The 27,333-nt window shown below is 44.1% G+C and overlaps 1 protein-coding gene across 1 annotated transcript in view; it reads left to right on the forward strand.

Moving 5' to 3' along the window:
* The first annotated feature begins 242 nt into the window (after positions 1-242).
* LOC144280209 (zinc finger protein RFP-like) overlaps positions 243-27,333 on the forward strand; it is a 149,652-nt gene continuing 122,561 nt past the window's right edge. The window contains 1 exon segment of the mRNA XM_077842066.1: positions 243-650. Within this exon segment, the coding sequence (XP_077698192.1) occupies positions 243-650 (408 nt within the window).

Consider the following 27,333-nt stretch of genomic DNA (forward strand, 5'->3'; position numbering starts at 1 on the left):
GTCTCACTGCCTGGACCTGGCTGCCAGGAAGAGGGGGCTGGTTGCAGGACCACAGCCCAGCCTAGTGGTATTGTTTTCACAAGAGCCTCCAGGGCTGTAATGTTACCAGGGGGCTCGCTCCAGCTCAGCAAACAGCAGGAGTCAGTTCCAGGAAGGGAAACACCCAGGTGCTGCTACAGGGGGGGCTTGTTTCTGAGCTCGGGAAAGTGAACCTTACCCTGTTACACTGTCCAGAGGGAGCCATGGCTGCAGGGAGCTCTGTGGAAAGTCTCCAGGATGAAGCTACTTGTCCCATCTGTCTGGAGTATTTCACAGAACCTGTCACTCTGGAGTGTGGGCACAATTTCTGCCGAGCCTGCACCACCCAGTGCTGGGGAGAATCAGACACAGGCATCACCTGCCCTAAGTGCAGACAAGCTGTGCAACAGAGAAACCTCAGGCCAAACAGGCAGCTGGCCAATGTCCTAGAAATAGCCAAATGGCTGGGTGTCCAGGCAGCGAAGGGATCAGGAGTGTGTGTGGAACACCAGAAGGCTCTGACACTGTTCTGTGAAGAGGATCAAACCCCCATCTGTGTGGTTTGCCATCTGTCCCGGACTCACCGAGCTCACACTGTGGTTCCCATAAGGGAGGATAACCAGGAGTACAAGGTAGGGAATTGCTGTCAAGTTCAATGAGTAACAGCTTTGGATTTTTATGCCAGGTGGAAGTTGCCTGTCAGAGGTGTGACTGCATTGTTCAACTCTGTAAGGCCTTCATTGTATGGGAGATGCTATAAACAATAAATGAGACAGCTGGGTGGCAGGAAGGGCAAACAATTAAGACTTGAAAAATTTCTAATGTGGGAAAGTTTTACCTGAGAAGCAGAATCCTTTTCAAACCCAGCTCCCACTGGTGAACTAAGGGAACTCTCTATGGAACAGAAGCTGTTAAATGATCAGTGAGGTTTAAATCACCTGCAGGCCTGTCTACGTGAGACTGTTGCCTTCAGACTGGAGAATATCAAGTTAAAAAGCTGATGTTGTCATTGCTGATTTGTATCTTAGCATTTATTATCATTGTTGTTATTTGCATCCCAGTAGCCACTACAGACCCCAGATGAGATTTGACCTTGATTTTGCTGGAACCTGCACAAAACAGTGTGAGGGACAAACCCTGCTCTGAGCAGGGATAATCTAATTTATAGGCTAATCTGAGAAGAAAAATGCAGAGTGGGATGGGAAATGGAGGGTCAGAGTAGGGAAGTTAATTGCCTAAGGTCACCCAGCAGGAGAGTGACTGGGTGGGCAATAGGACCAAAGTCTCTCAAGGCCCACACCAGTGCCTGAACCATGAGACCATGCTGTTGTGGCCCTAGCAGAGATGAAGTCTGTTAGAAGGGGAAGACTCTTTGAGAAAAGTCTGAATCATAGAATATTAGGGTTGGAAGGGACCTCAGGAGGTCATCTAGTCCAACCCCCTGCTGAAAGCAGGACCAATCCCCAATTTTTGCCCCATATCCCTAAATGGCCCCCTCAAGGATTGAACTCACAACCCTAGGTTTAGCAGGCCAAAGCTCAAACCACTGAGCTATCCCTCCCCTCAAGCCAGTAAGGAGATGAAGTTTCTCCTTGGGATTCTGAATTTCCATGAGGGGTGAAACTGAGATGCACTCTCACCCCTAAAAATAAAAATCAAACCACCCAAATCATTTCTGTTGATTCAGGATAAAATCCAGCTCTATTTGAAGATTCTGAGGGAAGAGAGAGAAAATCTCCAGGGATTTAACTTGAGTAGAGAGAAGAAAAGCCAGGAGTATCTGGTAGGTTCCTGTTGTTATTAACCTGCATTGACATGGGATGTGAGGTTGGTTTGTAGGCAGATTCCCTTGTGGCCTTAGGAAATGTTGGCTTTTATCTACTACTCCATTACCACGGATGCTCTGTGCGTATGTGTGCACTCACCTCCAAACAGATGGCCTGAAAAATCCTCTTCTCCATCTTCAGATTCTAAGCTTTCATTTCTGGTAATGAATTCTTGTCCACCTTTTGTGGCTTTGACGAAAATCTTGCCAAAATGATCTGAATGTATCCAATGCACAGTTCTGTGCCTGTCTGCACTTTTTGTTCAATTGATTCATTTTTTCTTTCCATACATCTGTGCCAACGTAGTTCTGTGTAGAGCTGAGTAAACAACAGGACTTTTCATTGACTGGAAATTGGGAAAAAAAATGTTCAAACCAAAAATAATTTTAAAAAGTTTAGCAAATCAGTGTTCCATTTTTTCTTGGGCAGAGTGTTTTGTTTCAATTTTGACCATGAAGAAGGACTTTTTGAAGCAAAAACTGCCTTTTCCTCCAAAAAAGTTTAGTGCAAAAAATGTCACTCAGCTCTAGTGCTAAATCTTGCCTCCAGCTGCCTTGGATCTGCATTTTTAAAGGCCCCTGGTAACACGATATCCTAACCATGTCAGACATGAGAATATCCCTTTAAGAGATATAGGGGCCAAATGGGAAGGTGTGAGAAAATCCTCTTTCTACTAACCACAGGTCACAGGCAAGTGTAAGATGTCTTAGAATGTGCAAAGAAATTCTCCCTCCTGCACACTCAGCACTCCATGAAAGGACCCCAGGCTCCATTCACATCCCAAACAAGCCCTTTCCCTATTTTCTTACAGAAACAGACAGAAACAGAGAGGCAGAAGATTGTATCTGAATTTCAGAAACTGCGGCAGTTCCTGCAGGAAAAAGAGCGACTCCTGCTGGCCGAGCTGGAAAAAACAGGACAAGGAGATTGTGAAGATACAGAATGAAAATGTTACTAAACTCTCTGAGGAGATTTCCCACCTCAGTGAGCTGATCAGTGAGATGGAGGGGAAGTATCTGAAGCCAGTAAGCAAATTCCTGCAGGTGAGACAGAGTAAGAAATACCCCAGATCCCACACAGGGACAGGACCATTCCCAAATTGTGGGCACTGGAGTCCAGCTGTCAGTGAATTCCTGAAATGTGCATTACAATTTTTCTATGACCAATTAGAGATATATAGATATGAGAGATGGAAAAGCCCCATTAGCTGAGATAATCCATGGTTCTGGGGCCAGACCAGAGCTTCTTTTTTCAAGATTTGCAAAATCCCTTCCCTGCAATCCTCAGTGTGTTTCAAGTGGGTCTCAGATTATTTTTCTCTCTTTTTCCCCTCTAGGATGTCAGAAGTACCTTGAGCAGGTACATGGCTCTTTCTCACTCCCACACCCACTTCACATGCTGGGAAAGGACTTGGAAGCCATGTTAACCCCGCTTCTCTCCAGGGCTACGTGGCAAAATGTGTGGGGCAGGTTCACATTTTGGATACAAATCTCTTTAATGAATTTAATCCTGATGTTCTCACTGTCTTTCTGTCTGGAATAGCTCACAACTGTGAAAGCCAAATTCAGGTCAGATGCCAGAAAACAGGGCAGACACCCTAAACTGGTGGTATATTCTATAATTAGATTTCACCAAACCAGTAACGAACATGCACTCCTGGATCTCTGTATCAGTCTTACCATGGAGTCAAAGACAGGCCCCTTAGGATCTCCAGCCCTTCTTGCCACCCAGACAAACTGGGCTTTTTGATATTGGTCACTATACCAAATATCACATCACATTAGGTTACTCCCAACCACAAACGGTCAGTTACTTACCCTGGTCAAATTTGTACTCTGGATCTCACCAAAGACAAAGCTGAAGTAAATTCACTAGTAAACTAACTAAAGATTTATTAGCTAAGAAAAAGAACTGAGACTTATTGAGAGGTTTAAGCAGGTAAAATACATTAACAGGTGAGTCAAAGTTTATAATTCCAAGATGATAGCAGAGATGTAGTAGTCTGCTAATTTTCCAAAAGTCTCTCAGGGATACCCAAAATCACTTTGGGGACCTCCTTCCACTCACTCAGTATTCTACCCTCTTCGAATCTAAAACAGTTCAGAGATACAGGATCATTCCCTGGAATCAGTATTTACGGCTTCTTTTCACAGAAAGCAATCATCCAAGTGTTTTCATCACAGCATGCATTTTTCCTTTGTTGACTAAATGCAGACTGAGCCTGAAGATTTCCATTGTCGAATGCAATGACCCATGCTTTGAAGTCAGCATGCTTCTTCATTTCCTGTTCCAAGGCTCCAATCCTGTCTGATGGGCAATTAAATTACAGAGATATTACATTATGTATGTCCCTGTACTTAATTGATCCTAGATCAAAAATGTGTGTTAGCATCAAGATGAAAATTTACTTGATGTGTAAAGTTCATGAAAACTAATGGATTGTTACATGCTATTACCTAACAATATTCATTATGTATGAGATAGCAGAGAACAGGTTACAGATGAGAAGACAATATCATTCACATTTCCTTTGAACTAGATTAATACTCAAATGAATTAGTACACTTAACATTTCTTTGACATTCACACAGAAGTGAATTGGCCTATGGCTTTGACCTGAGCTGGCCTGGTGGTGTCACACTGACCCTTTTTAGAGAAGACTCTGGAATTATCCATTCAGGGGGAAAGATTATCCTAAAGTATTTCTTAGAGATGTCACACAAAGAACAGCCCCCCAACAGTTAAAAACACAGAACATAGGGAATACTTATAGGATGGGGGACTCTGAAAGCAGTTACTCTGAAAAAGACTTGCGGATCATGGTGGATAATCAGCTGAACATGAGCGCCCAGTGTAATGCTGTGGCTAATTGGGCTAATCTGATCCTTAGCTGTCTAAACAAAGGAACATCAAGCAAGAGTAAGCAGGTTATATTACCTTTGTATTTAGCATTGGTGCAACCACTACTGGAATACTGTGTCCAGTTCTGGTGTACTCAATTCACGAAGGGTGTTGATAAACTGGAAAGGGTTCAGAGAAGAGCCATGAGAATGATTAAAAGATTGGAAAACATACCTTATAGTGAGAGACTTGAGCAGCTCAATCTATTTAACTCAAAGAGAAAGTGAAGGGGTCACACCTTATCATGCAAGAGAATGTGATCTACCTACCTGATCACACAAAAGAATGTGCTTAAGGAGCTGATAAGCCTACCTATAGTATATAGGAAAAGCATCTGCAATATCTTGGGAGACTAATCTGAGAGACATACAGTCACATTCCAGGGTGCAGTCCAGACCAGAGAAGGGTTGTGTCACTGCCTGCCCTGCAGCCTTGGGTCCCTCACAATGCTTTGCTGTTGTAGCTTCCCCACTGGGCTGCTCTCAACTAGCCTACCAGCATGCAGGACACACCCTGAGTGTTTCTATGTTGCTTCAGCCCTGGTCTAGTATCTCTGACCCCAACAGCCTCTCAGTAACATGCCAGCCACACTCCGGCTTCCACCAGCCTTGGTTACTACTTGCAGGGTGACCCTACCATATTCCCAGTCCTGAATTTTCCCCAAAACATGTGCTCTGCAATGTCCAACCCTCTCCTGAACAGTTCAGATATTAAGGTTCATTGCTCTTGTCAAGGTTCCTCCCCCACTCTGAACTCTAGGGTACAGATGTGGGGACCTGCATGAAAAACCTCCTAATCTTATCTTTACCAGCTTAGGTCAAAACTTCCCCAAGGTACAAAATATTCCACCCGTTGTCCTTGGACTGGCTCCTACCACCACCAAACTAATACTGGTTACTGGGGAAGAGCTGTTTGGACGCGTCTTTCCCCCCAAAATACTTCCCAAAACCCTGCACCCCACTTCCTGGACAAGGTTTGGTAAAAAGCCTCACCAATTTGCCTAGGTGACTACAGACCCAGACCCTTGGATCTTAAGAACAATGCACAATCCTCCCAACACTTGCACCCCCCCTTTCCTGGGAAATGTTGGATAAAAAGCCTCACCAATTTGCATAGGTGACCACAAACCCAAACCCTTGGATCTGAGAACAATGAAAAAGCATTCAGTTTTTTACAAGAAGACTTTTAATAAAAAATAGAAGTAAATAGAAATAAAGAAATCCCCTCTGTAAAATCAGGATGGTAGATATCTTACAGGGTAATTAGATTCAAAAACATAGAGAACCCCTCTAGGCAAAACCTTAAGTTACAAAAAAGATACACAGACAGAAATAGTTATTCTATTCAGCACAATTCTTTTCTCAGCCATTTAAAGAAATCATAATCTAACACATACCTAGCTAGATTACTTACTAAAAGTTCTAAGACTCCATTCCTGGTCTATCCCTGGCCAAGACGACTACAGACAGACACAGGACCCTTTGTTTCTCTCCCTCCTCCCAGCTTTTGAAAGTATCTTGTCTCCTCATTGGTCATTTTGGTCAGGTGCCAGCGAGGTTACCTTTAGCTTCTTAACCCTTTACAGGTGAGAGGAGCTTTCCCCTGGCCAGGAGGGATTTCAAAGGGGTTTACCCTTCCCTTTATATTTATGACACTCTTGTACAAAGTAATTATTCAACAATTTGCTACTTTAACTGGAGTTGCCAAACAGTTCAGTTTAAACACAGCACTGGATTGGTCTAGATTAAAAAACAAACAAACAAACAAAACAAAAGAAGATAGGATTTAAATTAACTCACAGATAAGAGAGAAAATTAGAAATGGTTTTAAGCAAATAGAAGTAAAAACATGCATCTAGAAGTCTAAAACAATCTAGCAAGTTTTGGTTCAAGGTTTTGTTCAAGAGGGACTTTCTCAGTCACAGTCTTCCGGGCAAGATTATGACTGTCCCTTTCCTTGGTCAGGATCTCTCCCAGAGGCCCAAAGATGTGTTGTTTTAGGTGAAAGAGAGACTGTGTGGGGTTTTCTGCCCCCCTCTTTTATGTGCAGTGTTGTTGTAGCCCAGGATATTAGAGAGACAAGGTGGATGCATGGACTTCTATTGGTGAGAGAGACAAGCTTTCAACCTTACATAGAGCTGTTCTTCAGCTTAAAAGCTTGACTCTCTCATGAGCAGAAGTTGGTCCAATAAAAGATACTACCTCATCCACCTTGTCTCTCTCTCTTTTATAGTCCACATGAACCTTTGAAATGAATAGGTACCTTGATGAAGAACAGAAATTTGACAGTAAAGGGCTCTTTAGTTTAGCAGACAAAGGAATATGAAGATACAATGACTGGAAGTTGAAGCTAGGTAAATTCAAAAAACATAAGGCTCGTATTTTTAACAGTGAGGATAATTTACCCATGGAACATCTTACAAAGGGTTGTTGTGGATTCTTCATCATCAGAAATTTTAAAATCAAAATTGGATTTTTTTTTTTTTTTGGAAATATATGCCCTAGTTCAACCGCAGCTATTGGGCATGGGACAGGAATTAATTCAGGTGAGTCCCAGAGCTTGTTGTACAGGAGGTCAGATTAGACAATCACAGTGCTTCCTTTGGGCTTAAAAAATCTATGAATTTATGAATTAATTTTAATTAAGTTGAAAAATTAAGTCCACATTATTCCATTGTTGAGATCATTTTATACAAAGACTGCAACACAGGGTCAATTTCTTAAAGGGCCCAGTTTGTAATTAAGTTTGATTTATAGGCTAATTAACAAATTTGTGAATTCTCAGAAAATTAATTCTTCCCTCGAAGACTAAGTGCTGTAAATTTGGGGAGGGTAATGTATGGTTTCTCAGACATAACAAAGAGGTGGAATTCTCTGATTGAGGTGCCAAACAGAACTCTGCCTGAACAATGATGTGACTACCTCAGCAGTGTGCCCTTGTTGCCAAGAAGGCCAATGGCATTTTGGGATGTATAAGTAGGGGCATGGCGAGCAGATCGAGGGACGTGATCGTCCCCCTCTATTCGACATTGGTGAGGCCTCATCTGGAGTACTGTGTCCAGTTTTGGGCCCCACACTACAAGAAGGATGTGGATAAATTGGAAAGAGTCCAGCGAAGGGCAACAGAAATGATTAAGGGTCTGGAACACATGACTTATGAGGAAAGGATGAGGGAACTGGGATTGTTTAGTCTGCAGAAGAGAAGAATGAGGGGGGATTTGATAGCTGCTTTCAACTACCTGAGAGGTGGTTCCAGAGAGGATGGTTCTAGACTATTCTCAGTGGTAGAAGAGGACAGGACAAGGAGTAATGGTCTCAAGATGCAGTGGGGGAGGTTTAGGTTGGATATTAGGAAAAACTTTTTCACTAGGAGGGTGGTGAAGCACTGGAATATGTTGCCTAGGGAGGTGGTGGAATCTCCTTCCTTAGAAGTTTTTAAGGTCAGGCTTGACAAAGCCCTGGCTGGGATGATTTAATTGGGGATTGGTCCTGCTTTTGAGCAGGGGGTTGGACTAGATGACCTCCTGAGGTCCCTTCCAACCCTGATATTCTATGATTCTATGCTGCTACCGTGTCTGTATAGTGGAGATAGCATTCCTGAAGAGAGATTATTACCCTGGTCCCTGTACATTGGGTAAAGGGTCCAGAGTAGAGTAAAAGGGGTTCTAAGAACCTCTGATCCAGCTGTGGGAGGACTGCCCTGGTGCAGCCTCAGGTTGTCCTGAGAACGCCTTTGCAGGCCCTGGTGTAGGGGGCAAGCCAGGGGCATGGCTATTGGTATTCCTAATAGCGCAGCACTAAATCTCACCCCAGTCAACATATAGCAGTAGAAATATTGCTTTTCTTGCAGAATGGACTATTTTCAGTAGTCATTCTTTAGTCTTCCAGGTATTTTTGACGTCAGGTGATGTCTCTACTTATTGGCATTTGTTAACATCAAGCCATTTCTGTTTCTCCTGCTACGACAATTTTTCTTGCTATTCTCAGGGGTTGCTGGGTTGTGGCTATTATACCTGATTCAGCTGTGTCCCCGTCTTTACCAAGAAAGACTCAAAACCTCGTCTTCACACCCAGACTCCACACAGCGCTTAAAAAAAAAGAGGGAGACTGGTTTAAAAAAACAGCACACCAAGAAGCTCTTATTTTCAGTCTTTCACTTCTGACAAAGTGCAGTTTCTATAGCTGCTTCAGTACAATTACAGAAATCATTCCCACTCTTGAACCCTAATTTGCTGCCAGAAAATCAGGGTTGTTCTATGTACTCTGTATACTTCAGTTTAATGAACCCCACCCCACAAGATTACTGAGTGGTAGTGAGGAATGGGTTGTGGTGGATTTGCAAGAAAAGTCAGAGGCCTCAATGGGGTGTACCACCATAGTTTACCATTGTGGAAATATCCAAAAGAATTGAATAGCAAATGATAAGCTTTCTATAGCTTCTTGAACCATTCTGGAGAACATAATGGAGAATGATGTCCCTGTTACAAAATTGTACTGTTTGGTTTCGAAAACACATAGGAAGGATGTGAATTCTATAGTTTTTTAGAGCAGTGGTTTTCAACTTGTGATCCGTGGACCCCCGGGGGTCCACAGACTATGTCTAAGATTTCCAAAGGGGTTTGCACCTCCATGTGAATAGTTTTAGGGGTTCCGCAAATGAAAAAAGTTGAAAACTACCATTTTGGAGTAATTCTTACAGAATGCTTACATTTCTATAGACCCCTATTGGTTTAATATCTGTTAACTTTATGGGACTAACATAGGGTGTTACCTCCAGGGACAACCCCTCATGGCCTCACGGTGGCCCTGCAGGAGGCCTCTTTTTCAATTTCCTTCTTCCAGACTCCCCCACTCACTCCAAGCAAACTTTCTGAGCACAAATAGCCCTTTGTGGGGCTAGTACCAAAGTCCCACAACCATAATCCCGAATTCCCCAGCACAGTCCAAACAGTACATTCAATCTCCAGCAGCCCATCAACAGCTCTGGCATCTCTGATCATGCTCTGGATCTCCAGTATAGCTCCATCCCTGACAGGTGTTTGTCCAACCTGTTCTTAAAAAACTTCCCATGATGGGGATTCTACAAACTCCTTGGGAAGCCTATTCCAGAGCTTAAATGTCCTTATATTTAGAAAGTTTTTCATGCTATCTAACCTAAATCACCCTTGCTGCAGATTAAGCCGATTACTTCTTGTCCTACCTTCAGTGGACATGGAGAACAGTTGATCACTGTCCTCTTTGTAACGTCCCACCTCAGTCTTCCTTTCTCAAGACGAAATAGGCCCAGTTTTTTTAACATTTCCTCATAGGTTTTCTAAACCTTTTATCATTTTTGTTGCTCTCCTCTGAACTCTCTTCAATTTGTTCACATCTTTCCTAAATTGCAGAGCCCAGAATTGGACACAGTACTCCAGCTGAGGCCTCATCAGTGCTGAGTAGAGCGGGACAATTACCACCCATATCTTACCTACGATACTCTTGATAATACATTGCAGAATGATATTAACTTTTTTTGCAACTGCATCCCATTGTTCAACATTCAACCTGTTATCCACTATAGCTCCCAGTTCCTTTTCAGCAGTACTACCATACAGTTTGTTATTCCCCATTTTGTATTTGTGGATTTAGTTTTTCCTGCCTAAGTAAAATACTTTGCATTTGTCTTTCTTGAATTTCAGATCCATTCTTTAATCTGTCAAGGTCATTTTGAATTCTAGTCCTGTCCTGCACAGTGCTTGTAATCCCTCCCAGGTGACATCCTCCACAGATTTTATAAGTACACTCTCCACTTCATTATCCAAGTCATTAATGAAAATATTGACTAGCACTGGACGTAGGACTGACCCCTCTGGGACTCCACTTGATACATCTCCCATTGTGACAGCCAGAGAGATAACTACTCTTTGAACTACTTTTTCAACCAGATGTATCCCTACCTTATAGTAATTTCATCTAGACCACATTTCCCTAGTTTGCTTATGAAAATGTCATGTGGAATGATGTCAGAGACTTACTAAAATCAAGATAAATCAAAGAAGGAAATTAAGCTGGATTGGAATGATTTGTTCTTAACAAATCCATGCTGGCTACTCTTCATAAACACTGATTTGCTAGGGGCTTACAAATTGATTGTATAATAATTTGTTTCAGTATCTTTCCAGGTATCGAAGTTAGGCTGACTGGTCTATAATTCCGTGCGTCTTCTTTGTTGTCATTTTTTTAAAAAATAGATAATACACCTGCCCTTATCCAGTCCTCTGAGATCTCATCTGTCCTCTGAGAGTTCTTGAAGGTAATTGCTCATGGTTTCAAGATTGCTTCAGCTACTTCCCTAAGTACCCTAGGATGAATTTCATCAGGCCCTGCCAGCTTGAATACACTTAACTTATCTTAATATTCTTTAACCTGTTCTTTCCCTATTTGGGCTTGCATAACATGTACCCTGCAGAGGAAGATTGGGGCCTGCATAGTATAATCTATTTGCACTGCAATTTAGTGGCAGAGGCCCCAGTCCTGGAAACACTCATGCAGATAACTTTATGCTTACGAGTGGGCTCATTGACTTCAATGGCATTTTTCATGTGCATAAAATTAAGCAAATGTGTGCCTGTTTGCAGGATCGGGACCAGAGTTTGTAGTAATTTATACACTGGCTCTAATGTGGTTTAGAATCCCCATTGTGAAGAAGGTTCCTGGAACAGTTGTAAAAGAGCTTCTTGTGGCACAGTTCCTGTGGGAGATCCAGTATTTAGTAGCGATATCTTTGGCAAGGGGGTTAAATCCCACTCTTCCTCCTGCATAAGGCTGGGAAAATTCATAACTCCTCTTTGTAATTATTCTTGCATCAGGGAGAATGCTTCCCATATTGGGAAGCAATCTCATCTTGTGTGGAGCCATTTGTCCAAACCTAGGCCTTGAATCTAGAAGGTACTTGCACATATGATTGACTTAAAGCGTGTGAGTAGTCCCCTTGCATTTAGTGGGACTACTCTCATGATTAAAGTTAGGCATGAGTTTAAGAACTCCTATGAATCACAGCCCTAATGAACACTTGAGAACAGGCACAGCTCTCTGCACCAAACGAAAACAAACTACATTGACAAAGGGTGTTTCATGACTAACTTAAAAAAACAACAAAGCATTTTATTTGGAATTTATTAATTTGTTTTGTCTTTCAATAATTAAAGGGGACTGATTACCATTCAAAAAAAAATATAACAGGTTGGCTATTCACCTTTGAAAGATGGTATTTGTAGTGCTATAATAGCAGACAAGAACTTGGAAAATAATGAAGAAGCATAAAAATGCAAATTACTGCTGCTAATTGGCTGTGTCTTCTTACGCCTTCTGAATTATTAAATTATGATAGAGTAAATCTGCCACATTTAAATATATAGTGAGGAACATAGTTGTGTTCTGCGCTGTAGAGCAAGACTTATAATATGCTACTATTTGTTCCCTAATTTGATGGTAAACTGTTCTTTTTCTTTGCAATTGCAAGATACTTGCAATGTTCTAAAAATGTACACGGTATATGGAACTCTGATCATGCAAAATGGCACCATTACATTTCCTATTTCTAGTCCTGATTGAAAAGAAATGATGCAATTATTACAATAATGCTAATAACAGCTTGTGCTGTTGGCCCTAACATGTAATCTGAATGTATTGAGTCTAATCCTGTAGACTCTGATGTATGTGACTATTTTACTCACATGAGTAATTCTGTTGACTTCAGTGGGGTTATTCACATGCATAAATGATTGCAAGATTGAGGCTGAGAAGGATAAAATTAAATAAATAGGCTTGGCTTGAATTATTTTTTTCTTTTAACTTCAACAGAATTTGCACAATAACCTTCCTAATAGCAATTCTCTAATTGTGATTTATATCCCATCCAAAATCTTCATATGAGGTACTAATAAAATGCTAAAAATATGACTTTGGGGCTGAAATTTCTCATGCTTAGTTTCAGCCCGGAAATGATTTTTTTTTTTTAAGTTTGAACAGAATAGGTTTTCAGCTATTTTTGAGTTTTGTGATTGTGAAATAAGTTTTGTTATACTGATTGTGTGTTCCATATATAACAGAAGTGCATGATGCTTTGTGAAACAAATTAGGATGAAACCCCTATCCTGAGAAGCTTATAAGTCCCAAGCCTGCAAACATTTGTTTGCACATTGACCTGCGTGGAACTACTTAAAGTTATGTTCTTGTCTAAGTGTTTGCAGGATCGGGGCTTGTGTTATGGCGACAGAAGGAGATGGCAAACACAAATGATGACGGGCATGTGAGGTAGGGGGAACAAAGGTGAAAAAATAAGTTCATGGGGTAACTTGTTTTAATTTTTCTCGACATTTTGTACTCAGAATACTCACAAATCTAACACTGATTGACATGGCCCTCATCACTAGTATCTGAGCGCCTCAAAATTAATATATTTTATAGTCACAACAATGCGATGAGGTAGAGTGGTATTATCTCCATTTTACCAATGGAGAATTAAGGCCCAGGGTAGGTTAAGTGTCTTCCCCAAGATCACACAGGAAGTCAGTGGTTGAGCTGGGAACTGAACCAATGTCTCCTGAGGTCACTGGACTATGCTTGCTATCCAAGCAGCCTTGTTTGCACCATGGATGTGCATGGGATTCTCATGATATTTTTTAAGTTTAAAAAAACCTGATTTTTTAAAAAAACATCAGCAACTCTAGCTGTCAGAGTCAAAGCCTAAGGGGCCACTAACTCATTCCGTCTGAATTGATCATAAACCTCCAACACCACTCAGAAACTGCACACTAAACCCAATAACTGGAATTAGAAAATATTAAAGTTCACAGGAGACAAAACTATTGTCTGCCACAGGCAGAGAACAGAGGGAGCATGGTGCACCAGTGCCCCAGGTCCCTGTAAATGTCAGGGAAATGATTAAATGAGATATTCCCAGATAATCCTGGCAAGCAACCCATGCCCCATATTGCAAAAAGAGAGGCAAAAATCAGCTAGTGTAACTGCCAATTTGATATGGGGGAAAATTCCTTCTCAGTCCACAAAAGGCAATCAGTTAGACCTTGTGCCTGTGAACAAGAACCAACCAGACAGCCAAGCATGTGAGAAAGAATTATCCATCCCACCTCAGAGCCCTGGCCCACCCTGTGCAGTGTCCCATCTCCAGCTGTGGACATCCCTCATGCTTCAGAGAAAGGAAACAACCATCCCCTCCCTCCCTCCCTCCTTCAGTATACATTTGGGGGAAAATCCCTTCCTGACCCTCACAGGTGACCTACTGAAGGCCTGAAGCATGAGATTTAAGGAACATAAAACATGATCCAGAAGAGACCTTCAGGGCTGTTGAGCCCCGGTCACCCACACCACAAGTAACCCAGTCATAAAGTCCCACTCAGACAAAAAATTGGAACTTATGGTAAACTCAAGAGTTTAGTGCGGAAGATGAGGATTGGCAGAAATATATTGAAAGACTGGGCTTTTATTTTCTTGCAAATGAGATAATAGGATAGGACAAAAAGAAAGCAAATTTCCTCAATTTTGTGGCAGTAAAACCTACTCCCTCATAAAGAGTTTGTTAAAGCCTCAGAAACCAGGAGATAAAAGTTTAGGAGACCTGAAAAAGATCTTAACAGAGCACTACACAAAGCCAAACATTACTGTGGAACGTTTCAAGTTTCATAGTAGGATGAGAAGACAAGAGGAAAGCATACCTGTGTATGTTGCAGAGCTGAAATGATTAACAGAATATTGTTCCTTCAGAAATGTCCTAGAGGATATGCTCTGGGACAGATTTGTTTGTGGTATAAGAGTAACAGCCGTGTTAGTCTGTATTTGCAAAAAGAAAAGGAGTACTTGTGGCACCTTAGAGACTAATAAATAAATAAATAAATAAATAGGTTGGTCTCTAAGGTGCCACAAGTACTCCTTTTCTTTTTGTGGTATAAGTATTCAAAGACAATTGCTGGTGGAGATGAATTTAATCTGTCCCAAAGCAGTAGAACTGGTAACAGCAATGGAAGCAAACAGTGAAAAATTTGCACTTACAGTGCAGGGGAACTCAAACTGACTCAGTTAAATGGGGAGTCTCTGTAAATTGAAGGCTTTAAATCAAGATTTGAGGACTTTGGTTATTCAGCCAGAGGTTGTATGTCAGTGAGGTTCTGTGGCCTATGATATCCAGGAGGTAAGGCTAGATGGTCAGGATGGTCCCTTCTGGTCTTAAAGTCTATGAGTATAAAAAAGGCAAAGCAAGCTGAAAGGGACTCAGGCTCCAAAGGGTGTTTCTGCTGTGGAGAAGCTCATTTTTAATCTGTTTGTAAATTTAAAAAGGCCTAGTAACTCAAGATTGCACACTTAGTCAGAAAATGCAAAGGTGACTATCAAACAGTATCTCAAACTCAGGAGGGTAGACTCCAAATGTCCAGAGGGAAAGAACAAAAAACAGAGGACTCTCTTCCTCAAGGGGGAGGAGGTATATACTATGTATTGTCTGAAAGGAAAGAAAGTCAGTCCTTATGAAGTAATGGTAGAGGTAAACAGGCAGTCAGTATCCCTTGGGGAGGGATAGCTCAGTGGTTTGAGCAGTGGCCTGCTAAACCCAGAGTTCTGAGTTCAATCCTTGAGAGGGCCATTTAGGGATCTGGGGCAAAAATTGGGGATTGGTCCTGCTTTGAGCAGGGAGTTGGACTAGATGACCTCCTGTGGTCCCTTCCAACCCTGATATTCTATGATTCTATGAGTACAAATGGAAATAAATACAGGGACTTCAGCTAGTGTGATCAATGAATATACATATCAGCAGCGTAAAGCAGGACTGAGACTTGTAGTTAATGCAGGAGTGATCCTGCATACCTAAACCAGGAACCTGTCGTGGTGGTAGGTTCTGTGCTTGTCCCTGTAAAATATAAGGGTATGTCTACACTACGGAATAAGGTCGAATTTATAGAAGTGGGTTTTTTAGAAATCGGTTTTATATATTCGAGTGTGTGTGTGTCCCCACAGAAAATCCTCTAAGTGCATTAAGTGCATTAACTCGGCGGAGCGCTTCCACAGTACCGAGGCTAGAGTCGACTTCCGGAGCGTTGCACTGTGGGTCGCTATCCCACAGTTCCCGCAGTCTCTGCTGCCCATTGGAATTCTGGGTTGAGATCCCAATGCCTGATGGGGCTAAAACATTGTCACGGGTGGTTCTGGGTACATATCGTCAGGCCCCCCTTCCCTCCCTTCCTCCGTGAAAGCAAGGGCAGACAATCGTTTCGCGCCTTTTTTCCTGAGTTACCTGTGCAGACGCCATACCATGGCAGGCATGGAGCCCGCTCACCCTATGTCTCCTGGGTGCTGGCAGACGTGGTACTGCATTGCTACACAGTAGCAGCAACCCCTTGCCTTGTGGCAGCAGACGGTACAGTACGACTGGTAGCCGTCCTCGTCATGTCCGAGGTGCTCCTGGCCACGTCGGCTGGGAGCGCCTGGGCAGACATGGGCGCAGGGACTAAATTTGGAGTGACTTGACCAGGTCATTCTCTTTAGTCCTGCAGTCAGTCCTATTGAACCGTCTTATGGTGAGCAGGCAGGCGATACGGATTGCTAGCAGTCCTACTGTACCATTTTCTGTCAGGCAGGCAAGAGATGAGGATTGCTAGCAGTCGTATTGTACCATCTTCTGCCAGGCAGGCAAGAGATGAGGATGACTAGCAGTCGTACTGTACCATCTTCTGCCGAGCAGCCATGAGATGTGGATGGCATGCAGTCCTTCTGCACCGTCTGCTGCCAGCCAAAGATGTAAAAGATAGATGGAGTGGATCAAAACAAGAAATAGACCAGATTTGTTTTGTACTCATTTGCTTCCCCCCCTCCCCTGTCTAGGGGACTCATTCCTCTAGGTCACACTGCAGTCACTCACAGAGAAGGTGCAGCAAGGTAAATCTAGCTATGTATCAATCAGAGGCCAGGCTAACTTTCTTGTTCCAATAAGAACAATAACTTAGGTGCACCATTTCTTATTGGAACCCTCCGTGAAGTCCTGCCTGAAATACTCCTTGATGTAAAGACACCCCCTTTGTTGATTTTAGCTCCCTGAAGCCAACCCTGTAAGCCGTGTCGTCAGTCGCCCCTCCCTGCGTCAGAGCAACGGCAGACAATCGTTCCGCGCCTTTTTTCTGTGCGGACGCCATACCAAGGCAAGCATGGAGGCCGCTCAGCTCACTTTGGCAATTAGGAGCACATTAAACACCACACGCATTATCCAGCAGTATATGCAGCACCAGAACCTGGCAAAGCGATACCTGGCGAGGAGGCGATGTCAGCGCAGTCGCGTGAGTGATCAGGACATGGACACAGATTTCTCTGAAAGCATGGGCCCTGCCAATGCATGCATCATGGTGCTAATGGGGCAGGTTCATGCTGTGGAATGCCGATTCTGGGCTCGGGAAACAAGCACAGACTGGTGGGACCGCATAGTGTTGCAGGTCTGGGACGATTCCCAGTGGTTGTGAAACTTTTGCATGCGTAAGGGCACTTTCATGGAACTTTGTGACTTGCTTTCCCCTGCCCTGAGGTGCATGAATACCAAGATGAGAGCAGCCCTCACAGTTGAGAAGCGAGTGGCGATAGCCCTGTGGAAGCTTGCAACGCCAGACAGCTACCGGTCAGTTGGGAATCAATTTGGAGTGGGCAAATCTACTGTGGGGGCTGCTGTGATGCAAGTAGCCCACGCAATCAAAGATCTGCTGATATCAAGGGTAGTGACCCTGGGAAAAGTGCAGGTCATAGTGGATGGCTTTGCTGCAATGGGATTCCCTAACTGTGGTGGGGCCATAGACGGAACCCATATCCCTATCTTGGCACCGGAGCACCAAGCCGCCGAGTACATAAACCGCAAGGGGTACTTTTCGATAGTGCTGCAAGCTCTGGTGGATCACAAGGGACGTTTCACCAACATCAACGTGGGATGGCCGGGAAAGGTACATGACGCTCGCATCTTCAGGAACTCTGGTCTGTTTCAAAAGCTGCAGGAAGGGACTTTATTCCCAGACCAGAAAATAACTGTTGGGGATGTTGAAATGCCTATATGTATCCTTGGGGACCCAGCCTACCCCTTAATGCCATGGCTCATGAAGCCGTACACAGGCAGCCTGGACAGTAGTCAGGAGCTGTTCAACTACAGGCTGAGCAAGTGCAGAATGGTGGTAGAATGTGCATTTGGACGTTTAAAGGCACGCTGGCGCAGTTTACTGACTCGCTTAGACCTCAGCGAAACCAATATTCCCACTGTTATTACTGCTTGCTGTGTGCTCCACAATATCTGTGAGAGTAAGGGGGAGACGTTTATGGCGGGGTGGGAGGTTGAGGCAAATCGCCTAGCTGCTGGTTACGCACAGCCAGACACCAGGGTGGTTAGAAGAGCACAGGAGGGCGCGGTATGCATCAGAGAAGCTTTGAAAACCAGTTTCATGACTGGCCAGGCTACGGTGTGAAAGTTCCGTTTGTTTCTCCTTGATGAAACCCCCTGCCCCTTGGTTCGCTCTACTTCCCTGTAAGCTAACCACCCGCCCCTCCTCCCTTCAATCACCGCTTGCAGAGGCAATAAAGTCATTGTTGCTTCACATTCATGCATTCTTTATTCATTCATCACACAAATAGGGGGATGACTACCAAGGTAGCCCAGGAGGGGTGGTGGAGGAGGGAAGGAAAATGCCACACAGCACTTTAAAAGTTTACAACTTTAAAATTTATTGAATGACAGCTTTCTTTTTTTTGGGCAATCCTCTGTGGTGGAGTGGCTGGTTGGCCGGAGGCCCCCCCCACCACGTTCTTGGGCATCTGGGTGTGGAGGCTATGGAACTTGGGGAGGAGGGCGGTGGTTACAGAGGGGCTGCAGTGGCAGTCTGTGCTCCAGCTGCCTTTGCTGCAGCTCAACCATACACTGGAGCATACTGGTTTGGTCCTGCAGCAGCCTCAGCATTGAATCCTGCCTCCTCTCATCACCCTGCCGCCACATTTGAGCTTCAGCCCTGTCTTCAGCCCGCCACCTCTCCTCCCGGTCATTTTGTGCTTTCCTGCACTCTGACATTATTTGCCTCCATGCATTCGTCTGTGCTCTATCAGTGTGGGCGGACAGCATGAGCTCGGAGAACATTTCATCGCGAGTGCGTTTTTTTTTCTTTCTAAGCTTCACTAGCCTCTGGGAAGGAGAAGATCCTGTGATCGTTGAAACACATGCAGCTGGTGGAGAAAAAAAAAGGGACAGCGGTATTTAAAAAGACACATTTTATAAAACAGTGGCTACACTCTTTCAGGGTAAACCTTGCTGTTAACATTACATACATAGCACGTGTGCTTTCGTTACAAGGTCGCATTTTGCCTCCTCCCACCGCGTGACTACCCCCTGAACCTTCCCCCCTCCCTGTGGCTAACAGCGGGGAACATTTCTGTTTAGCCACAGGCAAACAGCCCAGCAGGAATGGGCTCCTCTGAGTGTCCCCTGAAGAAAAGCACTCTATTTCAACCAGGTGACCATGAATGATATCTCACTCTCCTGAGGATAACACAGAGAGATAAAGAACGGATGTTGTTTGAATGCCAGCAAACATACACTGCAATGCTTTGTTGTACAATGATTCCCGAGTACGTGTTACTGGCCTGGAGTGGTAAAGTGTCCTACCATGAAGGATGCAATAAGGCTGCGCTCCCCAGAAACCTTTTGCAAAGGCTTTAGGACTACATCTAGGAGAACCGCGAATGCCAGGGCAAAGTAATCCTTTCACATGCTTGCTTTTAAACCATGTATAGTATTTTAAAAGGTACACTCACCAGAGGTCCCTTCTCCGCCTGCTGGGTCCAGGAGGCAGCCTTGGGTGGGTTCGGGGGGTACTGGCTCCAGGTCCAGGGTGAGAAACAGTTCCTGGCTGTCGGGAAAACCGGTTTCTCCGCTTGCTTGCTGTAAGCTATCTTCTTCGTCCCCAAAACCTGCTTCCGTATTGCCTCCATCTCCATTGAAGGAGTCAAACAACACGGCTGGGGTAGTGGTGGCTGAACCCCCTAAAATGGCATGCAGCTCATCATAGAAGCGGCATGTTTGGGGCTCTGACCCGGAGCAGCCGTTTGCCTCTCTGGTAGGCTTGCCTCAGCTCCTTCAGTTTCACACGGCACTGCTTCAGGTCCCTGTTATGGCCTCTGTCCTTCATGCCCTGGGAGATTTTGACAAAGGTTTTGGCATTTCGAAAACTGGAACGGAGTTCTGATAGCACGGATTCCTCTCCCCAAACAGCAATCAGATCCCGTACCTCCCGTTCGGTCCATGCTGGAGTTCTTTTGCGATTCTGGGACTCCATCGTGGTCACCTGTGCTGATGAGCTCTGCATGGTCACCTGCAGCTTGCCACGCTGACCAAACAGGAAATGAGATTCAAAAGTTTGTGGTTCTTTTCCTGTCTACCTGGCCAGTGCATCTGAGTTGAGAGTGCTGTCCAGAGCGGTCACAATGGAGCACTCTGGGATAGCTCCCGGAGGCCAATACCATTGAATTGTGTCCACAGTACCCCAAATTCGAGCCGGCAAGGTCGATTTAAGCGCTAATCCACTTGTCAGGGGTGGAGTAAGGAAATCGATTTTAAGAGCCCTTTAAGTCTAAATAAAGGGCTTCATTGTGTGGACGGGTGTAGGTTTACATCGATTTAACGCTGCTAAATTTGACCTAAAGTCCTAGTGTAGACCAGGGCTAAGAGCCAAAAGAAAAGGTTACCAGCCCTAATAATCTAGGGAGAAAGTCAGAATCAGTTTGGCGAAGATTGCTTGCAAGAACAGAATCTGAACTGGGAGGAAATTTTCAAATGAGACCCTAACAAAACACCAGCATTCTAGGAAGTCTTGAATGTTCACCCATCTATTTTAAAAGAAGGGTCAGAGGCTCTGGATAGAGTAAGAGTCAGGATTTATGTCCAGGATGGGGTCAAACCAAAATTACTTAAAGCAAAACCAGTTTCTTATGCCCTCAGAGAAAAGACAGACTGAGTTAGACAGGCTGGGGGAAAAGGGAATCATGTCACCATCATTTCTGAATGGGCCACACCTATCATACCCAGGGTTAAACCAGATAAGACCATCCACAACTGTGTGGATTATAAAGCCATGGTGAATCATGTCTCCAGGTTAGACAATTACTCCATTCCAAGGACAGAGGACTTACTGGCAGTGTTAGGTGGGGGTTGAAAAATTTAGTAAGTTAGAAATGTTGCAGGCTTACCAGAAGATGAGGCTGAAGGAGGACTGTAAAAAAAAAAGAAAGAAAGAAAAAGAAAAGAAAAAAAGTACCACTATAAAACACTCAAGGGATTATATCAGTACCATCAATTACCATATGGAATATTAGCAGCACCTGGAATTTTCCAGAGGGCTGTAAAAATTTGTTGAACCCACATGTTGTAGTGAGGATCGATGACATCCTCATCATAGTTGGAAGTGATGCTGAGCATCTGTCAACACCGGAGAAGGTGCTTCACAGATTGGAGGCAACAGGACTTCACTTAAAACAAAGTAAGTGCTTTTTTGTAAGACCGGAAGTGATGCACCTGGGTAATAGGATGGATTAGAAGGGATTCATGGAGCTCCAGTTGGTATGGAAGAGCACATTCATTCCCTCCACAGCCTGCCATCCACTAATATGCATTTCCATCTGGCATCTAGGGCCCCCGACTGACCACCCCCAGTAAAGGAACAAGTACATGAAAATCTCTGGAATGTAAGTAAATAAATATTTGATTGCTGTGAGCTTTGCAAGTGGCCAAAAGACAAGGAGAACGGAGACCCAACTCTATCTCCCTCTCCCCTCCGAACAAGATGGCTGATGTGGGCACGGCAGACACATCAGATATCAAGGCCATAGCACAGCTGACTTACTTCAATTGACTCCTCTCTGGAAGCGCTGACAGGATGCATGAATGAAACAGAAGGGTGAATATCAACGGTGGAAATTCAGGTACAAGGGCTCTCTGCCCAGGTGCAGAGAAGCTTCACAGACTAATCTTCTCTTAAATCAAAAGTGGCAGACATTGAGCAGAGGTCTTGCTGAAATGATCTGGGCATTATAGGAGTACCTGAAAGAGAGAGAAAGAATTTGTTTCCCCATCTCCTTGCAGAAGTGCTCAGTCTGCCGGATGATTTTAAATTTGATTTAGAGAGAGCACATAGGTCCCTCGCTCCTAAGCCCATCTCAAATGCCAAATCTCACACATAGATTGTCAATTTTCTCAGATTTACTGTAGAATAAAAATACTACACCTAGTTTGTGGGGGAAAAAACTGTTTGGGGGAGACCATAAGATAATGATTTTTCAAGATTGTGCAAAAGCTGCAGTTGAACAGAGATCAGCCTTCAGAAGAGCAAGGGTACTTGCCAAGCACTGAGGGCTCAAATATTTTATGAAATTTACAGCTCAGTTCCCTGTCAAGGTGAGGAAGTGAATCTGTTCCAAGAGCCCCAAGAAGCAGAATGTTTTTAAACAGCCTGCAGTGAACTGAGTAGTTCTGTTTTACAACAAAGTTTACTTCTTATTTGTTATGTCTGTCCTACTCGGATACATAAGCTTGTCTAGTGACTGGGACAAACTTACTTGGGTCATCTTTTGCTGCAAGCTTTTACTCTCAACTTTTGGGACATGTAGATCAATTCTCAAATGGCTGAATGTGAAACACCCTAGCAGGGGAGTAGAGGGAATACCTCATCCCAAACTGATATCATCAGAATGATGTATGAGCAAGATTAAGTGCCTTTGCTTCTGTATTTGTGATGGGGGAACTGATGAAACATTTGACAACATCATTATCAAGGCAGAACACCTTCTATGTGTTTTCAATTATATAAAGGTCTGTATATTAGCTAGGTATTGACATACACTAAAGGAATCACCAGAGTGTGGTGCAGCTCCTGTTGCTGTGTAGAAATTTGAAAGCTCTGGTTCCACTTTTTAAAATTGGTGCCAGTGGCAGATCCTGCTGTGTCACCCGTCTCACTGGGGGTTCTCAAATCCTGGCAGCTTTACATTCCACGTACTGGAATTGCAAGAGACAGCTCTCCTCCCTGCAAGATGTACGATATCTGGCAGCTCATATGCCTAACAGGTGGGGACTATTCATACTTTTCCTCTCTCTGTGAGTTCATTTCAATTTACTTTTGATCTCTAGGGACGTGATAAATTCTGTAACTGACTCCTCCATTGATGCAATTGCTGTCTCTGCTGATGATCCTCTACTTCTTTGAAGAGCAACAGTTTTGGGCCAGAAAGAACCATGTAGATGAAGTTTGAATTCCTCACTTTTAGTACATCCCCATTTCAAAATTTTTATTGAAAAATAAATTAGCCTGTTCATGAAGACAAATGACCCCCAAACATCTTCTAACAGGCTCAAGCAGGGTGGCAGTACTTAAAATTAAAACACTTACTAACAGATCAGTTGGATGCACCAAGACTGCCAGAGGCTCCAGAACTATGGAGAAATGCTTCATAAACTCCCCAGGTCCACATCCACCATGCTTTGCAGAACCCAAAACCATGACTATGATCCAGAGACAGAGACGTGGGCCCAAAGGACCTGGTCTATACTAAAGGTTTCAATAGTGATCAGCCAACATGGATTCCAGGTACTGTCCTAGAGCAAACTGCCCCCTTGTCTTTTAAAGTCGGTTTAAGTGATGTTTGAGTCGTAAGATGGCATTGAATGATATCCGTTTACAGGGTGACATGTGGGTGCCAGAGCCTTTGCTCTTGGGTGATGAGTCTGGAGGAGCTGAAGCCAACAGAGGATGCCGTTTTGCCAGGAATGCCGGAGATCTCAAGAGGAGGGTATTTGCAAAACTGCTGGAGCAGGAGACTGGAGGCAGTGGGCCTCTGCCCCATGGCTGCCATGGAGAGGTACTACCCTGTGTAAAAGAGAACAGTTCCAAGTTTTTTAGAAGACTAACTCAGGGCTGCAGATTGAAAGGTGAGCAATGTAGCTAAGTGGTCATCAAGGACTTAACTGGGTGTAAGCAGTGTCAGGATGAGCTCCACCCTGACATCTGGTGGTGAGGTGTGGCAAGTTGTGGAAAAGAACTTCAGGGGCCGATCTCATTTGCATAGGCACACCCACCCCGCCTAGAATGAGACCATAGCTGCCCAAATGGTCACTTTGGCTGCTGTGGGATCCCCAGTGTCTCTGTTATTGGGGCAGGAAGAATAAATTGTTATTACCCTGATTATGGGAACTGTGCTTGGAACTGTACGTGGCCTTTTGTTATGATGGAGGGATTCACCATCAACTAAGTAGCACTCGCTAGGCAAGGGTCATGGGTTCCAAAACTGTGTGAATGGAGAGAGGCTGGGGACAAGTATTAATACTTGGTGGCATGGGCTCCTTGGTGAGGGCCTTACGTGCTAATTGCACTTCCTCCTGTCTCCACTGTGGAATATCAGAGCTAATTTTAATTTCTTTAGAAGTCTAGTTATAGGCTGCTGAGCTCACTTTGGGCTGACAGTGCACCAGCACTGGGGCTCCCCTACTACAAGCTGGATTCACCTAAGAGCTGAAATCACTGAGTGTTGTGTTAAGTAGTGGGGGAGCCTGAAGATATATTGTGGAGCAGTTTGCGGGACGGCTGGTGAAGCAGTTCGACGTGGAGCAGTGTGTGGATGGCAGGAGCTGCTTGTGGGTCATGGAGCTGAGCGAAGGAGTTTGTGGGGCGGCTGGCGGAGCGCAGCGCAGCGGAGCGAAGGAGTTCATGGGGCGGCTGGCGGAACGGAGCGCAGCGGAGCGAAGGAGTTTGTGGGGCGGCTGGCGGAGCGGAGCGCCGCTATGGAGCTATGGGGCGGTCAGCTTCAGATCATGTAAGGTGCCTCTTACCCCCGTCCCATTTCCACCCAGGTTGGGAGGTAAAGCTCCGCAGATAAACTTTCGAACTCTGGGGCTGCCCTGACCAGGGACAGAGACTTTTGGGGCATTGGACTTTTGGGACTTTGGGTGATTTGGGGTTGCTGGACTCAAGAACCAAAGGGAAAAGGGCATGCCCCAATTTGCCTGGGGTGGGTTTTTTTTTTTTGCTCATGGGTTGTGTTATGAATCCTGTTGGTGGTGTTTCCCCAACATAATGCCACATTGTTTCTCTCTGTTATTAAAAGGCTTTTGCTACACTCAGACTCTGTGCTTGCGAGAGGGGAAGTATTGCCTCTTGGAGGCGCCCAGCGGGGGTGGTATATATTTGTCCCAGGTCACTGGGTGGGGGCTTGAGCCGGTTTGCATTGTGTTATTGGAATGGAACCCCTAGATATTGAACCCGGCCCTTGTTGCTGCCAACTCTGACGGGCAGAAGGGTTACATGGGTTACTAAGAGTATTATGGGTTGGAGCCACGCTCTATCCCCTCCCTTACCTCCTATTGAGTTAGTGAGTGTTTTACCCCACTCTTTTTGTGTATAGTTGAATAAAGCAGCATGTTCCCAGCCTGCAGTATTGGAAGTAAAGTGTGATTCTTGTGCTCAGAGTGGTTCTTTTTAGGGCTGTCAAGCAATTAAAAACATTGCAATTAATCACTCAATTAAAATTTTTCTATCACGATTAACTGTGGCATTAAACAATAGAATACCACCTATTTAATTATTTTTGGATGCTTTTTACATTTTCAAATATATTGATTTCAATTATAACACAGAATACAAAGTGTACAGTGCTCACTTAATTTTTAACAACAAATATTTGCACTGTAAAAAAAGACCCAACACACACATGATACTGTAGACCCAATTGTTTAATAGACCCAATACTGTTTACAGTATTATGTAAAGTTTACCCACGTTTACATTTAAATCGTAATATAAAGTGAGCACTGTACACTTTATTTTCTGTATTGTAATTGAAATCAACATATTTGAAAATGTAGAAAAACATCCAAAAATATTTAATAAATTTCAATTGGTATTATATTGTTTGACAGTGCAATTGAATCTGCGATTAATCACAAATAATTTTTTTAAATCACCATTAATTTGTGTGTTGATTGTGTGATTTATTTGAACACATTAAACTAAGTTTTTCTCTCATCTCAGATGTGAGCATTGCCATTTCTGTGCACATTTCCATCAGCTATCCTGCCGTCATGTTCATGTTCTATATTATCATCCTTATTGCAAACTGAGTCAAAGTAGTCATTTATTTTTTGGCCAATGCCTCGATTCTCTTTCCCACCCACCTGGGCAGCCCAACCTCATAATTCCATGTTGAAACTGTGGCCAATGGGAGCTGCGGGGGTGGGGCTTGCAGGCACAGCAGCGTGTGGAGCTACATACCCTTCCCCAGGGGACACAGGAGCATGCTGGCTGGGTCTGGGAGTGGCGTGGGGCCAGGGAAGGCAGGAAACCTGCCTTAGCCCCCCTGTGCCACCACCTGGGAGCTGTCTGAGGTAAGTGCCGCCTGGCGGGAGCCCACACCCTAATCCTGAGCCCCCTCCCAGAGCCTTCACCCCGCACCCCCTCCTGCACCCAAACTCCCTCCCAGAACTTGCATCTCTACCCCAGGCTCAGCCGGGACCCCCCTCCCAAACTCTGAGCCGCTTGGCCGCAGCCCAGTGAAAGTGAGTGAGGATGGGGGCGGGGGAAAACAAAGGGGAGTGAGCGGGGCAGGGGTGGGGTAAATCCTGGGTTGCACTTAAATTCAAAAAGTGATCTTGGGAGTAAAAAGGTTGGAGACCACTGATTTATATAATTAGAAATCCTCTTACTAGGTGTTTTGTCTTCAGTGGGAGTTACAGGTATTCAGTACTTCTCATGTAGCCACATCATGCCACTGAATGTTACACAGAACTTCCCATTGATTTTATTGAGGTATTCTACTTCAAATATCCATGGCATATTATGGTCCAGGATCAGGTTCCAAGTTTGGGAATGGCATACTGAGCACGTGGCATAAATCATTTTGGTTACTTTTAAAATATTAATTATGCATTTAATCATTGTTAGATTAACGCCAACAAAAGAAATGGAAAATACACCCTGAATATGAATCATGTGAATGAGAAAAAACAAAGGGAAACAGAGCATACACCTGGGATCATTCTGCCAATAGGAGTCCATAGCTGATAATTAAAGCAAACCACAGAATTTTTTTAATTAAAGAGTGCCTTGCTATACTGGTAGAAGTGAGTCAGACTCAATTGGTAAAGAGAAAAAGAGCAGAAAAATATCAGGTGTCCATTTTTCAGGTAAATAACAAGGTTTTTTTCCTTAATTAAAAGGCCCATGGGAAATGCATCCATTTGTAATATGAAATTCCAACAACAAAATCCAGTAGCCTTACATAAGCAGGGCCTGAATGAGCTCTCCCCTGACATCTAGTGATGAACTGGGGAAAGACTTCAGGAGTAGATACTCCTACTCTGCCTAGGTGTTCACCAGACAGACCTGCTTTGCCAGAGTGATGAGTTTTGGGTTAAAATTCACTTCAGTATTGAGTGCAGGGGTAATAAAATTGTGATGCTTTGGGGTTTCACCCAGACCAGTAAGAGTTTGGGTCACCACCTGCCCAGTAACCCTGACTATTTCTGTGCTGTGCAGCTGCGGCTC

Source organism: Eretmochelys imbricata, chromosome 25 (genome assembly GCF_965152235.1).
Source record: "Eretmochelys imbricata isolate rEreImb1 chromosome 25, rEreImb1.hap1, whole genome shotgun sequence".
Lineage (NCBI taxonomy): Eukaryota > Metazoa > Chordata > Testudines > Cheloniidae > Eretmochelys > Eretmochelys imbricata.